This window comes from Lithobates pipiens, unplaced genomic scaffold (genome assembly GCF_037356315.1).
Source record: "Lithobates pipiens isolate NorthernLeopardFrog02 unplaced genomic scaffold, aLitPip1_a1.2 Scaffold_8, whole genome shotgun sequence".
In the NCBI taxonomy this organism is placed as follows: Eukaryota; Metazoa; Chordata; class Amphibia; order Anura; family Ranidae; genus Lithobates; species Lithobates pipiens.
Genome location: NW_027507903.1, coordinates 200,890,680 through 200,904,840, shown reverse-complemented (window position 1 = coordinate 200,904,840; position 14,161 = coordinate 200,890,680). Strand labels below are relative to the sequence as shown.

The 14,161-nt window shown below is 45.0% G+C and overlaps 1 protein-coding gene across 13 annotated transcripts in view; it reads right to left on the bottom strand.

Annotated features, from left to right (window-relative positions):
* CADPS2 (calcium dependent secretion activator 2) overlaps positions 1-14,161 on the bottom strand; it is an 852,012-nt gene that overhangs the window by 718,087 nt on the left and 119,764 nt on the right. For all 13 annotated transcript variants that reach the window (XM_077471987.1, XM_077471989.1, XM_077471994.1 and 10 more), the window contains exon 4: positions 9,454-9,534. In XM_077471987.1, the coding sequence (XP_077328113.1) occupies positions 9,454-9,534 (81 nt within the window). The remainder of the gene's footprint in view (positions 1-9,453; positions 9,535-14,161) is intronic.

Here is a 14,161-nt window from a genome sequence, read left to right as displayed (position 1 = left end):
ATAGAATAGATTGCATCAATCGCAAAGCACAAACTGCTCTTAGCTCAGATAGTTCCTGGGCCTGCTATTCGGGGAACACCTTAAGTACTTATTTAAAATGGTCTCTCAAGGACTGACATACCCCAATTGCCGCTACTGCAGGTTGAGTCACTGAACCTGCCAGGGAGAATTTTCCTAACAATTCCAATTTTTTATCAGTTGGATCCCTAAGAATTTGTGCATTGTCAAGCAGACAATTCATTTTTTTTATAGCAGATATAGCAGCATCAATTGCTGGTATACTCAACATCTCAGTAAATTTTTCCTCCATAGGATAAAGCGTTGAAAACTTTTTAGAAGGAAAAAAATGCTTATCTGGATGATTCCACTCAGAATACATAAGCTTTTCTAGTAATGAATGGACAGGAAAGGCACGCAAGGCTTGCAGAGGCTTTAGAGAACCCAAACAGGAAGTGGGCTCTTCAACCGACTCCGTTAAGGGTAGCTTAAATGCGGCGTGGACTTCTCAGCATGTGAAGTTGAGGAAGGTCCTTCCCCACTTGGTTCCTCAGAAAAGGAATCATCAGCCTGTCCACGGTCCCCTGAGGGGGGATTCATCTTCCACCTCCCCCAGTTCCTCCGTTTGAGGTTCCTGGGTGGTAGAAGGTGACCGAATGCGTTTTAAAGCCACTGATCTTTCCTCTAAAACACTCATAGCCGAGGAGAAAATCTGCTGTTATACAGACATGGGCTGAAGTGTCAGAAGCAATTCCAGACCCTGATGACTCTCTGAACAGCCTCCTTAGAATGGGATGGTGTTGCAGAGGGAAGGTCCTTAGGACCTGAGGGTGACCCCCTTTGTGTCCTTGGTCTTTGCGGCATTTGAACCACCTCCTCTGGTCATAGTGCTGAGCACAAATGCAGAGGTACTACCAAAAAAATGCACCTACTGCTGAGCAATAGTCCAGCAACTGTCGCTGCTATGAAGCTCAGCCTGTTGCTTTAAGTAAATGTGCCTGGGAATGCCTGTCACCCACTCACATGCCACCCATGCACTGTGTCCCTCATTTAGCTGTATGCACCTGAAAAAGGTGCATTTTATAGCTATACAGCCTGCATTATGGACGATGAAGCGCGGCAACAACACTAAGCCTCGCCCCCTTCCTCTGACCACCCACTGCGCCCCCCCTCCCTCACCTATTTTAAAATAGATCGTTTTGCTGCGTGAGTGGGCTTCGATCCTGACCGCATGGAGAAGGACTGGGGTGGAGGGAGAGCCACTGAAGGGAACCGCCGTCTAATGTCATGCTCCCTCTGTCTGAAGGAAAGCTATGCAGGTGGGGGGGGGGCATTCCTAGGAGAAACCCCCCCCCCCTTTTCCACAAATTTACCTGGAGCCTGGGCCAGAGGAAGTGTGCAGCTTGTACAGAGCGAGACTGACAAGCACGGAATCGGGTACACGCTCTTGACAGCCCCCGGTGGTGACTATAGGCATGATAACATTTACTTAACCGCTTGCCGACCGCCTCACGCCCATATACATTGGCAGAAGGGCTCGTACAGGCAAACTAACATACCTGTATGTTGCCCTTTAAGAGGCAGCCGGCAGGCGCATGCCCGCGGCAAGCTCCGAGTCGGGTCGCGGGTCCTGCAGATTCTATCGTTGCAGGAATACCCACGATCGCCTCACGGAGAGATACTAGTAAACAAGCATCTGCCTGTTCTGCCTAGAGACAGTGTCACTGATTTCTGCTCCCTCTGATCGGGAGCAGAGATCAGTGACGTGTCACACATAGCCACGCCCTCCCATAGTTAGAAATACTCCACAGGACACACTTAACCCCTACACTGCCCCTTTGTGGTTTTACAAAAAAATATGTAGAAGGATACTTATCTGCCTAAACTGAGGAAAATGTTTTTATTATATAATTTTTGGGGAATATTATAGCAAAATGTAAAAAATGCATTTGTTTTTCAAAAATTTACACTTTTGTTTAGAGCACAAAAAATAAAAAACGCTCTGCTGATTTTATCATCCAATCATTTACAAGCAAAAATGCTGTTTTTTTATTTTCCTTGCATGTCCCCCTCAGATCTACAGTGACTTTACTTCCAAGTGCACTTGTAGTGCAAAGTGGATTTACCTTTAGTAAATAAACCCCATTGTTTTTTTCCAAAATTGTTTATAGCGCAAAAATAAAAACCGCAGAGGTGATCAAATATCACCAAAAAAAAGCTATTTGTGGGAAAAAAAGGAAGTCAAATTTGTTTGGGAGCCACATCGCACGACCGCGCAATTGTCAGTTAAAGCGAAGCAAGGGCGAATCTCAAAAAATGCTCTGGTCAGGAAGGGGGTAAATTGTTACGGGGCTGAAGTGGTTAAAGGAGGAAAAAAAAAAAAAAAAAACACAAGAATTAGAAAAACAGGATTTTTAAAACAGCTTACCTGTGTCCCCTGATCATGTACATCAGGGGACACAGAGCCATAGTACTTACTATGTGGGTTATAGGGCCACTGATAGGTGATGGACACTGGCACGCCCTAAGGCAAGAAGTGTACTCCCTATATAACCCCTCCACTACTGGGAGTCCTCAGTTTTGTAACCAAGAAATACAAGTGTATACCAAGAAGGGAGGGATCTCTGTGTCCCCTGATGTGCATCAAAGAAAAGGATTTTACAAGTAAGCTGTTTTAAAAATCCTGTTTTCTTTTCTTACATCAGGGGACACAGAGCCATAGAACTTACTATGTGGGATGTCCCATAGCAAAAGCAACTAAAGTGAAGTGAAGGGAGACAAAAAGGAGGCCAGAGGACTCATACTGCAGCCTGCAGTACACTGCGCCCAAAGGCTATACCCTCATGACCTTTAACATCGATTTGATAAAATCTGGTAAATGTATGTACTGAAGACCAAGTTGCAGCCTTACAGATCTGAGCCAGAGGCCTGATGATGCACCGCCCAAGAGGCACTAATCGCCCTGGTTCAGTGAGCTTTAACAGCTTCCCTGGGTGCCCTCTCCTGAGTGGATGTTCAGGAACATCCTTCAGAAGGAGGGGGATTGCGCGTGCACGCACAGCGGCGCAATCCCAATGCGCTCGTGTCACCCGGACACGGCGCATCTCCAAACGGCAGGAGGGCTCTGTGATTGGCCCTCCTGATCACATGACAGCCGTGCCCAAGCACAGCAGTCATGTGATGTAAACAGCCAGTTGCTAGGCAATCGGCTCTCCTCTACTCACACGGAAGTTGTCGCTGTTTACAGCTTTTTACTCACTGATCACCAGTCTAGTGTAAACACACGTCCCCACACAATGTCCCCAAATAAAAACAACTGTCCCTATATATGTCCCACTAAACTCACATGTCCCAATGATTATCTGCACACATCTGTACATGATCATTTGCGTACATATGTCCGTGATCACACAAACCAATTATTATACACTTAACGGAATCTTTTTTACCAAAAACATGTAGCAGAATAATTTTTGGCTTAAATTTATGACAAAATTCGATTTTTTTCGCTTATATATATCGCAAAAAAAAATAAAAAAAAAATAAAAAAAAAGGAGTCGGGAATAAATACCACCAAAATAAAGCTCTATTTGTGCAAACAAAATGATAAAAATTTGGGTACAGCGTAGCATGACCGCGCAATTGTCATTGAAAGTGCGAGAGCTCCGAAAGCTGAAAAATGGTCTAGGAAGGAATGAAAAAGGAGGAATTTTCTTCTTTAAGCCATAAGCCTGAATAATGAATTGACAAATCCAATTGGAAATAGTAGATTTTGATGCTGCCTGTCCCCTTTTTGGACCTTCTGGCAGCACAAACAAAACATCTGTTTTGCGAACCTGAGTGGTCGCCTTTAAATAGACTAATTGCTCTAACTACATCAAGGGAATGCAGTGCATTCTCTTCCCTAGATAGGGGCTCTGGGAAGAAAAGAAGAACAACATCTTGGTTTAAATTAAAACCTGTCACCACCTTTGGTAGGAAATCAGGATGAGGACGTAAAACCCCCTTATCCTTATACATGATCAAATATGGCTCTTTTCAAAAAAGCCACTAGTTCAGATACTATTCTAGCAGAAGAAATGGCAGCCAGAAAGATTAACTTTCTAGTCAAAAGAACCAAGGGAATATCCCGTAAAAGGTTCAAACGGCTGATTCTGCAAAGCCGATAAGACCAAATTTTAATCCCAAGGATTTAAAGGTGCCTTGATAGAGGGATTAATCCCCGTTACCCCCTGAAGAAAGCTACGCACCAGAGAGTGGAAAGCAAGAGGCCGTTGAAAAAATACTGACAAAGCCGAGATCTGGCCCTTGATAGTACTCAGGGCCAGCTTCATTTCTAATACCATTTGCAGGAAATCAAGGATCCTAACTATGACATATTTCCTGGGATGCCAACCCCTGGATCCACACCAAGAAACGTATGCTTTCCAGACTCTATAGTAAACGATTCTGGAAGCTGGCTTCCTGGCATTAATCAAGGTAGAAACTACCAAAGGAGACCACCCACGATCCTTTAGAATGTGGGTCTCAATAGCCAAACCGTTAAATTTAGCGCCTGTAAGGCAGGATGGAATACTGGACCACGTGTGAGACAGTCTGGTCATAATGGCAGAGTCCAAGGGACTCCTACTGCCATCTTTATGATCTCAGCAAGCCAAGATCTTCTGGGCCACCAGAATTACCTCCTTTCGTTCTTGCTTGATCCAGCGAAGACGCGAAAGTAGCAGAACTGGAGGAAACACAAAGATCAGTGAAAACTGATCCTATGGGAAGACTAATGCGTCTGATGCGCATGCTAGCGCATCCCTCAGTCTCCACACAGAGTTGTTGACTTTGTTCTTGAATCTGGACACGAACAGGTCCACGTCTGGAAAACCCAATTTCTGACATATCACTAGGAAGACGTCGGGGTGAAGAGACCATTACCCCAGAAATAATTGTTGGCGACTCAAGTAGTCTACTTGCCAATTCTCTATTCCTGGAATGAATATTGCTGACAGGCAAGGAATGTTGTGTTCTGCCCAAGCTAGAACATGATTCACCTCTTTTTGGGCTGCACGACTTCTCGTGCCCCTCTGGTGATTGATGTAAGCCACAGCCGTGGCATTGTCGACTGAATCCTGACAGGACAATCCCTTAGTCTGACCGTCCAAGACTTTAGGGCCAGACATACTGCCCGAATCACCAAAATGTTGATAGGCAAGGTCCTCTCTTACTTGGACCATCTCCCCTGGACAGAATCTTCTTTCAGGACTGCTCCCCAGCCTAGAAGGCTGGCATCTGTTGTCACCACTATGCAGGAAACTGGTATAAACTGATATCCAGCCACCTCCAAAAGGGAAAATAACCAATTTAGGCGCTGACGTATGTCAGGAGCCAAGCGTATTTGAAAATTCAAGGCCTGAACCTTTTTGTTCCTGTAATCTCCTTGATGGTTTTAAGGAGGATTTTTCTAGGTTGTGTATCCAACCTAGAGATTCCAGGTAGTTTACAGCTGTGACTCTGGTTTAGACCTCAGACTGAATGTTCTATTAAAAGTAGATTGTCTAAATAGGCTAGGACCGTTATGCCTTGAGCCCTTAATCTGGCTAAAGGAGGTGCCAGAACTATTGAGAACACCCGTGGTGCTGTGGCTAGATCGAATGGCAAGGCCACAAACTGAAAACTATGATTTTATTTTTCGAAGCACAGAAATTTCTGGTGAGCAGGAAATATTGGCACGTGGCTTGACTCCATGGGAAAAGATCGGATGTTTAAGTGCCGATTCATATCTTTCAGATCTAGAATGGGTCTTACCTCTCCGTTTGGTTTTGGAACAGTGAAAAGGTTTGAATAAAAACCTGTGCCCTGTTCCACTAAGGGAACCTCTGATATCACCGACTGGGATAATAGATGATCCAGAGCTAGAAAGACTTTTCTCTGGATTTTTGGGAACATCTGACCTTAGAAAACAAGGAGACGGAAACTCTCTGAACTCTAGTTTGTAACCTAGAGAAACTGCAAAAGCCACTCATCTGTCTTGACATTGTTCCTGCCAGATCTTTGAGAATTGTAGGAGCCTTCCCCCCCACCCGACCGAGCGGGGGCGCCCCTTTATAAGGAGGCTTTAGCATTCTTTGTGGGCTTTCTGCCCCAAGATCTCTTCTGACCCTGGTGCTGCCCTTGGTGTCTTTTCCTCGAACCTGATGGTTGAGGCCGTTGAGACTGCCTAGAGGCTGATGCCCCATGGCACAGGAAAAGCATCCCCAGATGGGGGAGGTTTTAATGATCCCAAATCAGAGGTGGGTTCCTCAAGAGCCTGCGCTGCAGGCAGCAAAAGGGTTGAACAAACCAATTTAGTAAGAGTGCACAAGCATCCTGTCTTGTGATGCTACTCCTATATTAGTAACCTCAGAAGAGGATAAATAAGTATCTTCCAAATCTTTGGGAAGATCTACCTGATCCCCAGCATCCTGCACCTCAATAAGAGGGTCCTGAGCACTAGATGGGCATCTGCTACGTTTTACCCCACTATGGAGAGATATAGCATCAATCTTCTTTTCCAAATTACAAATGGTAGAAGAAGAAAAAAAACTTCTTGTGTGATATATACAGGGACTGAAGTGTCTAGTGCAGCTACAACAATAGTTTCCCCTGACTGCTCAATCTAACCAGCCACATCACTATCAGAGGAGTATGACATTCTTTTGGAAATGGCAATGGATTTAGTCTGTTGTGAAACCACTGACCCTTTAGAACCCTTAGAGGAGTTCCTGGTCCCTTTACCACTCATAGCCTGAAGCACAAAGCAGAGGCACTGCCAGCAAAAGAATGTGTTCTAGTCCAGCACTATTAGCTGCTATTAATACCTAGCCTGGTAAAGTATAATGTGTCAAAGGGAATTGCCTGTGTCACCAAACCTGAATCCAGCCAACCTCCTGCTCATGTGTCCCTCCACTGCCAGCAGCATCTACACAGGGCTTCAACAACTTACTCCACGTGTGGCCGGCGTCTGACCCCATTAGCCAATCCCCGACATTAATTACTGCCCGTCTCCTTTCAAAGTAAAGTGTATTCCCACACGAGCAGCGGATTCAGGCGCCTTTATGAAACAGCCGACATGGTGGCGGGGGGTTAAATCCTCCGCTGAACAGCCATGTGTTTTTTTTTTTTTTGTTTTTTTAAAGAACTGCTTTTGGCATATAAGTCCCCTGAAGGGGAACAAAAACATTGGGGGCACAGGAGGAGAACCAGACCCCCCTTTCTTACCGGAGGATCTGCTTGTGGCTGGAGGAGAGGAGAAACAAAGGCTTCTGACAAAGCGCTGTTTCCAGCATCAGGCGGCGAGTGCTCAATATAACCCCCAGTGGTGACACATAGGCATGACAACACCACAAAAGGAGACATTCTTAAGAAAATCTCCACTTAGATTTCCTCACAGCAGGGTTATCTGAGATAAACCCAATCTTCACCCTTCACGGTGGGCTCCGAAACCTTCAGGAACAGGGGAACCTAGGGGTACACCCACAATCGTGGACCTGCAACAGCACACTGCCAGTAAAAACTGTATGGCCTTACTACCAAAAAGTACTGGATACCAGGGGGCAGCTCTCTAAAAAAAAAAAAAAAAAAAAAAGAGAAGCATTCACAAGCAAAACCTTGTTTCTTCGGACACGAGGCCCGGGTAACATTCCTTTAGCCCATGAAAAGGACATCTGAACGGATCCGGTCAGCATGGCTAGCTTCAGCAAGGATTGCTTCCAGAGGAGCACAGCACATCTTTATTTGTGACCAACACCTTAGACACTGGTGAAAAAAACTGAGGACTCCCAGTAGTGGGAGGGATTATATAGGAAGTACACTTCTTGCCTTAGAGTGTGCCAGTGTCCATCACCTATCAGTGGCCATATAACCCACATAGTAAGTACTATGGCTCTGTGTCCCCTGATGCAAGAAAAGAAAATTCCTCAATCTCCCTTACCTTATCCAGCTGCAGGGTTCGGTTGTAATAGACCCAATCTTCACCTTCAGGGACTGGGGACCCCTTTTTGTCGGGGGAGCCCCAGCCCGGGCCTGTAAAAAGCACCCCGCTAGGAATATGGCTGGAAAAAAAAAAAAAAATACCGGATCCCAGGGTCCAGCTCTCTAAAAAGAGAAGCATTACAGGTAAAACCAGAGCGGAGCTCAGCACAGTACATCTTTACTCGTGACCTACACCTAAGACACTGGCGAAAAAACTAAGGTACCCCAGGTAAGGGGAGGGGTTATATGGGGAATTTAACTTCCTGTTTGTGGTGTGCCAGTGTCCATCCCCTGAAAGTGCCATATAACCCATACAGTTATTACTGTGGCTCTGTGTCATGTGATGTACGATAAAGAAACTTAATATAATTTATAATTTTATGTGATAGACCAACATAAAGTGGCACATAATTGTGAAGTGGAAGAAAAATGATAAATGGATTTCAAATTGTTTTTTTACAAAAAAATATCTGAAAAGTGTGCATGCATTTGTATTCAGCCCCCTTCACTCGGATACACTATGAATCTAGTGGAACCAATTGCTTTCAGAAGTAACCCAATTAATAAATAGCATCCACCTGTATATAAATTTAATCTCAGTATAACTACAGTTCTGCGAAGCTCTCAGAGGTTTGTTAGAGAACCTTAGTGAAAAAACAGCATAATGAAGACCAAGGAACACATCAGACAGGTCAGGGATAAAGTTGTGGAGAAGTTTAAAGCAGGGTTAGGTTATAAAAAAATATCCCAAGCTTTGCACATCTCAAGGAGCACTGTTCAATCCATCATCTGAAAATGGAAAGTATTGTATATTTGTGCGGCCCCATTCTGCTCTTGTCCAATTCCCTATGTACTGCCTCATCCTCCAGCTACACTCATTCACTTCCAACACACCTTCCCTTTTTGCTTCTCTTTGCCTTCAGGTGTTACCTGTACTGCTCTCCTCTTGACAGCTTTGAGCACACCTCAATACTGCTCCCCTCACATTCCTCTGGTGCCTCTCTTTACTGCTCCTTTAACCACATTTGGGAGCTCCCTGTACTGCTCCTAGTCCATTTGAACCGCCTTCTTTTCTCCTGCACTGTTCCTCTAATCTGCCACCAGCACCATCCCCGTTTTACCCCATACTGCTGCCTACTGTACTGCACCTGTCCTTCACTGCCATCACTAATGCATGACCCTCCTCTATTTTTCTCTCCAATGCCTTCAGCAAAGCTAATAACCTTCTTAGAGCCTTGTTTGACTTTAATGCAGTTAAAGACAAGCATTAAGAGTGAAAGGAAACTTATGGTTTTATCTTATTTTTTGTATCAATTTTTTAGGTTTGTAACCAACTTCCATAGATTGAATGTTGATATATTTGTTTCAAGTTTGGAAATAGTTTTTATTTTTCTTTCTTGAGAAATCATTCAAAGCACTCCTGACAAAGAATAACTACAGTATGTGTCCATTTACCTTCGCCATTTGTTCTGCAACTTGTAAACGTCCATCAAGTTCTCGTCGAATCTGGGCTGCTTGTTCATCTGCATTATCCAACTAGAACACAAATAGAAAAGTTTAGTTTTCTGCTTAGCAGTGACACATAGCTCAAATCCTGACAATCTTAAACACTAAAATAACTCAAATATAGCCAAATTTCATTATATTCCTGACCAAACACAGATTGGTCATTACTGCGATAGTTACTACACTTTGAGGCTAAGCTTTATATACCCTGAGCTTTATACCCTGATCCGTGAGGCTGAATACTCCTAACACTATGGGTGGAAGCAATTGGAATACAGGGGACGGAGTGGGTGGATTATATAAGGGTGGGGCTTATGAAAAGTGTGAGGGGTCAAAAAGGAAGGACGGGGTCTGGCGTCCCCCCATCCTAAAACGTCACCAGCCGCCACTGGTGCCGAAGAACATCTATAGCAAAGGTAAACATCTGTAAACGCACGACAGTCAAATGTAACATGGACATTGGTGTCTGCTCATGTTGCTGCCCACCCAAAAAAAAATTTAGTACGACTCTTTAACCACTTTCAGACCGGACCATTTTGCTGGTAAATGACCAGAGGTCTTTTTACACTTTGGCACTGCGCTGCTTTAACTGGTAATTGCGCGGTCATGCAATGTTGTACCCAAACAAAATTTGCGTCCTTTTCTTCCCACAAATAGAGCTTTCTTTTGATGGTATTTGATTGCCTCTGCGATTTTTATTTTTTGCGATATAAACGTAAAAAGACCGCAAATTTTGAAAAAAAATGATATTTTCTACTTTTTGTTATTAGAAAAATCCAATAAACTCAATTTTAGTCATACATTTAGGCCAAAATGTATTCAGCCACATGTCTTTGGTAAAAAAAAAGTCAATAATTGTATATTTATTGGTTTGCGCAAAAGTTGTCACATCTACAAACTAAGGTACGTTTTCTGGAATTTACGCAGCTTTTAGTTTACGACTGCCTATCTCATTTCTTGAGGTGCTAAAATGGCAGGGCAGTACAAAACCCCCCCAAATGACCCCATTTTGGAAAGTAGACCCCCTAAGGAAATTGATAAGAGGCATGTTGAGCCCATTGAATATTTTATTTTTTTGCCTCAAGCGATTGAATAATGACAAAAAAAAAATTTTTTTTTTTTTTTTACACAAAGTTGTCACTAAATGATATATTGCTCACACATGCTATGGGCGTATGTGAAATGACACCCCAAAATAAATTCTGCTGCTTCTCCTGAGTACGGGGATACCACATATGTGGGACTTTTTGGGAGCCTAGCCGCGTACGGGGCCCCGAAAACCAAGCACCGCCTTCAGGCTTTCTAAGGGCGTAAATTTTTGAGTTCACTTCTCACTACCTATTACAGTTTTGAAGGCCATAAAATGCCAAGATGGCACAAAACCCCCACAAATGACCCCATTTTAGAAAGTAGACACCCCAAGCTATTTGCTGAGAGGCATGTTGAGTTCATGGAATATTTTATATTTTGCCACAAGTTGCGGGAAAATTACAAACTTTTTTTTTTTTTTTTTTTTTTTCACAAAGTTGTCACTAAATGATATATTGCTCACACATGCCATGGGCATATGTGAAATGACACCCCAAAATAAATTCTGCTGCTTCTCCTGAGTACGGGGATACCACATATGTGGGACTTTTTGGGAGCCTAGCCGCGTACGGGGCCCCGAAAACCAAGCACCGCCTTCAGGCTTTCTAAGGGCGTAAATATTTGACTTCACTCCTCACTACCTATTACAGTTTTGAAGGCCATAAAATGCCAAGATGGCACAAAACCCCCACAAATGACCCCATTTTAGAAAGTAGACACCCCAAGCTATTTGCTGAGAGGCATGTTGAGTCCATGGAATATTTTATATTTTGCCACAAGTTGCGGGAAAATTACAAACTTTTTTTTTTTTTTTTTTTTTTCACAAAGTTGTCACTAAATGATATATTGCTCACGCATGCCATGGGCATATGTGAAATGACACCCCAAAATAAATTCTGCTGCTTCTCCTGAGTACGGGGATACCACATATGTGGGACTTTTTGGGAGCCTAGCCGCGTACGGGGCCCCGAAAACCAAGCACCGCCTTCAGGCTTTCTAAGGGCGTTACAGTTTTGAAGGCCATAAAATGCCAAGATGGCACAAACCCCCCCCAAATGACCCCATTTTGGAAAGTAGACACCCCTAAATTTAGGGGTACACTAGTGAGACTAGGTAATAAATGGCGGGTGCCCTGAAACTATAAAAAAATAACTAACCAACCAGCGTCACCTGTAACAGTTATATGGTGATCACTGGTGAAAGGGTTAACTAGGGGGCAATCAGGGGGCTTTATGCGGTAGTATATGGGGGTCCCTGGCGCTATAAAAAGCTGCGGCGAACCTAAATACCTACTTGCCTAACTAGCGTCACCTGTGACACTAATACAGCGATCAGAAAAACGATCGCTTATTAGGCTGGGTTCACACTGGAGCGATGCGGGAACGCCACGAATGCGCGGCGGGTTCCCGCATCGCATGCCTCCCGGCGGCAGTTCACACTGCCCTATGCGAACTGCTGGGAGTGTCAGTGAAATGTTACTGACACCCCCAGATCAGTTCGCATATCGCAGTGCGATCTGCAAACTCGGATCGCATGGTGTGAACACCCATGCGATCCGATTCTGCTGCGGGCCAAAAAAAGGGTCCCGTGCGAATTTGCGGCGGGTGCGGCGGGTGTGGCGGGTGCGGCGAATGGCTGAACTCGAATCGCACAGAGATCGGATGTGATTTGCACTGCAGTGCGAATCACATCCGTTCTCAAACCGCTGCAATCTGAACCCAGCCTTAGTGACACTGGCGACGGGGGGTGATCACGGGGTTAAACCTTTATTGGGGGGGTTAGGGGGGTACCTTAGAACTAAAGGGGGCTAACCCTAACTGCCCTAACAGTTATTAGTCACAAATGACACCCGCCGGGTGATCAGGGGGTTAAACCTTTATTAGGTAATAAATGGCGGGTGCCCTGAAACTATAAAAAAATAACTAACCAACCAGCGTCACCTGTAACAGTTATATGGTGATCACTGGTGAAAGGGTTAACTAGGGGGCAATCAGGGGGCTTTATGCGGTAGTATATGGGGGTCCCTGGCGCTATAAAAAGCTGCGGCGAACCTAAATACCTACCTGCCTAACTAGCGTCACCTGGGACACTAATACGGCGATCAGAAAAATGATCGCTTATTAGGCTGGGTTCACACTGGAGCGATGCGGAAACGCCGCGAATCCGCGGCGGGTTCCCGCATCGCATGCCTCCCGGCGGCAGTTCACACTGCCCTATGCGAACTGCTGGGAGTGTCAGTGAAATGTTACTGACACCCCCAGATCAGTTCGCATATCGCAGTGCGATCTGCAAACTCGGATCGCATGGTGTGAACACCCATGCGATCCGATTCTGCTGCGGGCCAAAAAAAGGGTCCCGTGCGAATTTGCGGCGGGTGCGGCGGGTGTGGCGGGTGCGGCGGGTGCGGCGAATGGCTGAACTCGAATCGCACAGAGATCGGATGTGATTTGCACTGCAGTGCGGTGCGAATCACATTCGTTCTCATAAACCGCTGCAATGTGAACCCAGCCTTAGTGACACTGGCGACGGGGGGTGATCACGGGGTTAAACCTTTATTGGGGGGGTTAGGGGGGTACATTAGAACTAAAGGGGGCTAACTCTAACTGCCCTAACAGTTATTACAGTCACAAATGACACCAATGCAAAAAAAAAAAAAAAAAAAAAAAAATGACATTGGTGTCACTGTGACTGGGGGGCAGGGGTAATTGGGGGGGTGATCGGGGGGTAAAGGGGGGGTGTGAGTGTGCCTGGCATGTTCTACTGTGTGTGGGATGTGTTGGTGCAACTCACTGATCCGCTCTCCTCCGTGTCGGAACGAAAAATACCGACACGGAGGAGAGAATACATCACTTCCTCTCCTGTGTTTACATTACAGGAGAGGAAGTGATGTCACCGGGGATTTCTATTCGTCGGGAGCGATCGCGAGGGGGTGGCCATGAATGAATGGCCGTCCCCTCGTCCGGGATCGCTCCCGAACGAAAACCGACCGCCGCAGGCACCGGGCGGGGGCCCGATCGGGCCCCCGACCCGCGGGAGGCAAATCACGTACATGTACGTGCTTATGCCTGCCCGTGCCATTCTGCCGACGTACATCGGCGTTAGGCGGTCGGCAAGTGGTTAAAGAACTTCTTTATCCTAGGTGTAATTTAGTTTTCTCCACTCTACTTAGTTTTTTACTCTATATGTGCACCATAAATTTATTTAGCGACGTCATGCCCTGCCTCTCTACCTCATCCAATCAGAGAATGTTTTGCATTTATTAAAAAAAATACAGGGCTGTTGCTGATTAAAATTTTCGTGTTTGATTAATCTTTTTTTTTTTTATCGATTAATCGACTAATTTCGATTATAACGCACATACAGATCCAACTACTTTTAGCTGATCTCCTTGCATTGCAACTTTTCATTAGTCAGTGGTAAATGTGGTATACACTATATACAATCACCCGACACTAGTTTCCACAATCCATGACTTAACTTCACAGTTCACACAAATATGTTTTAAATTCAAACTGTAGCACTGACGCAAGTAATTTTTTTTCCACAGTAGTGCAACAATCCCTCCACC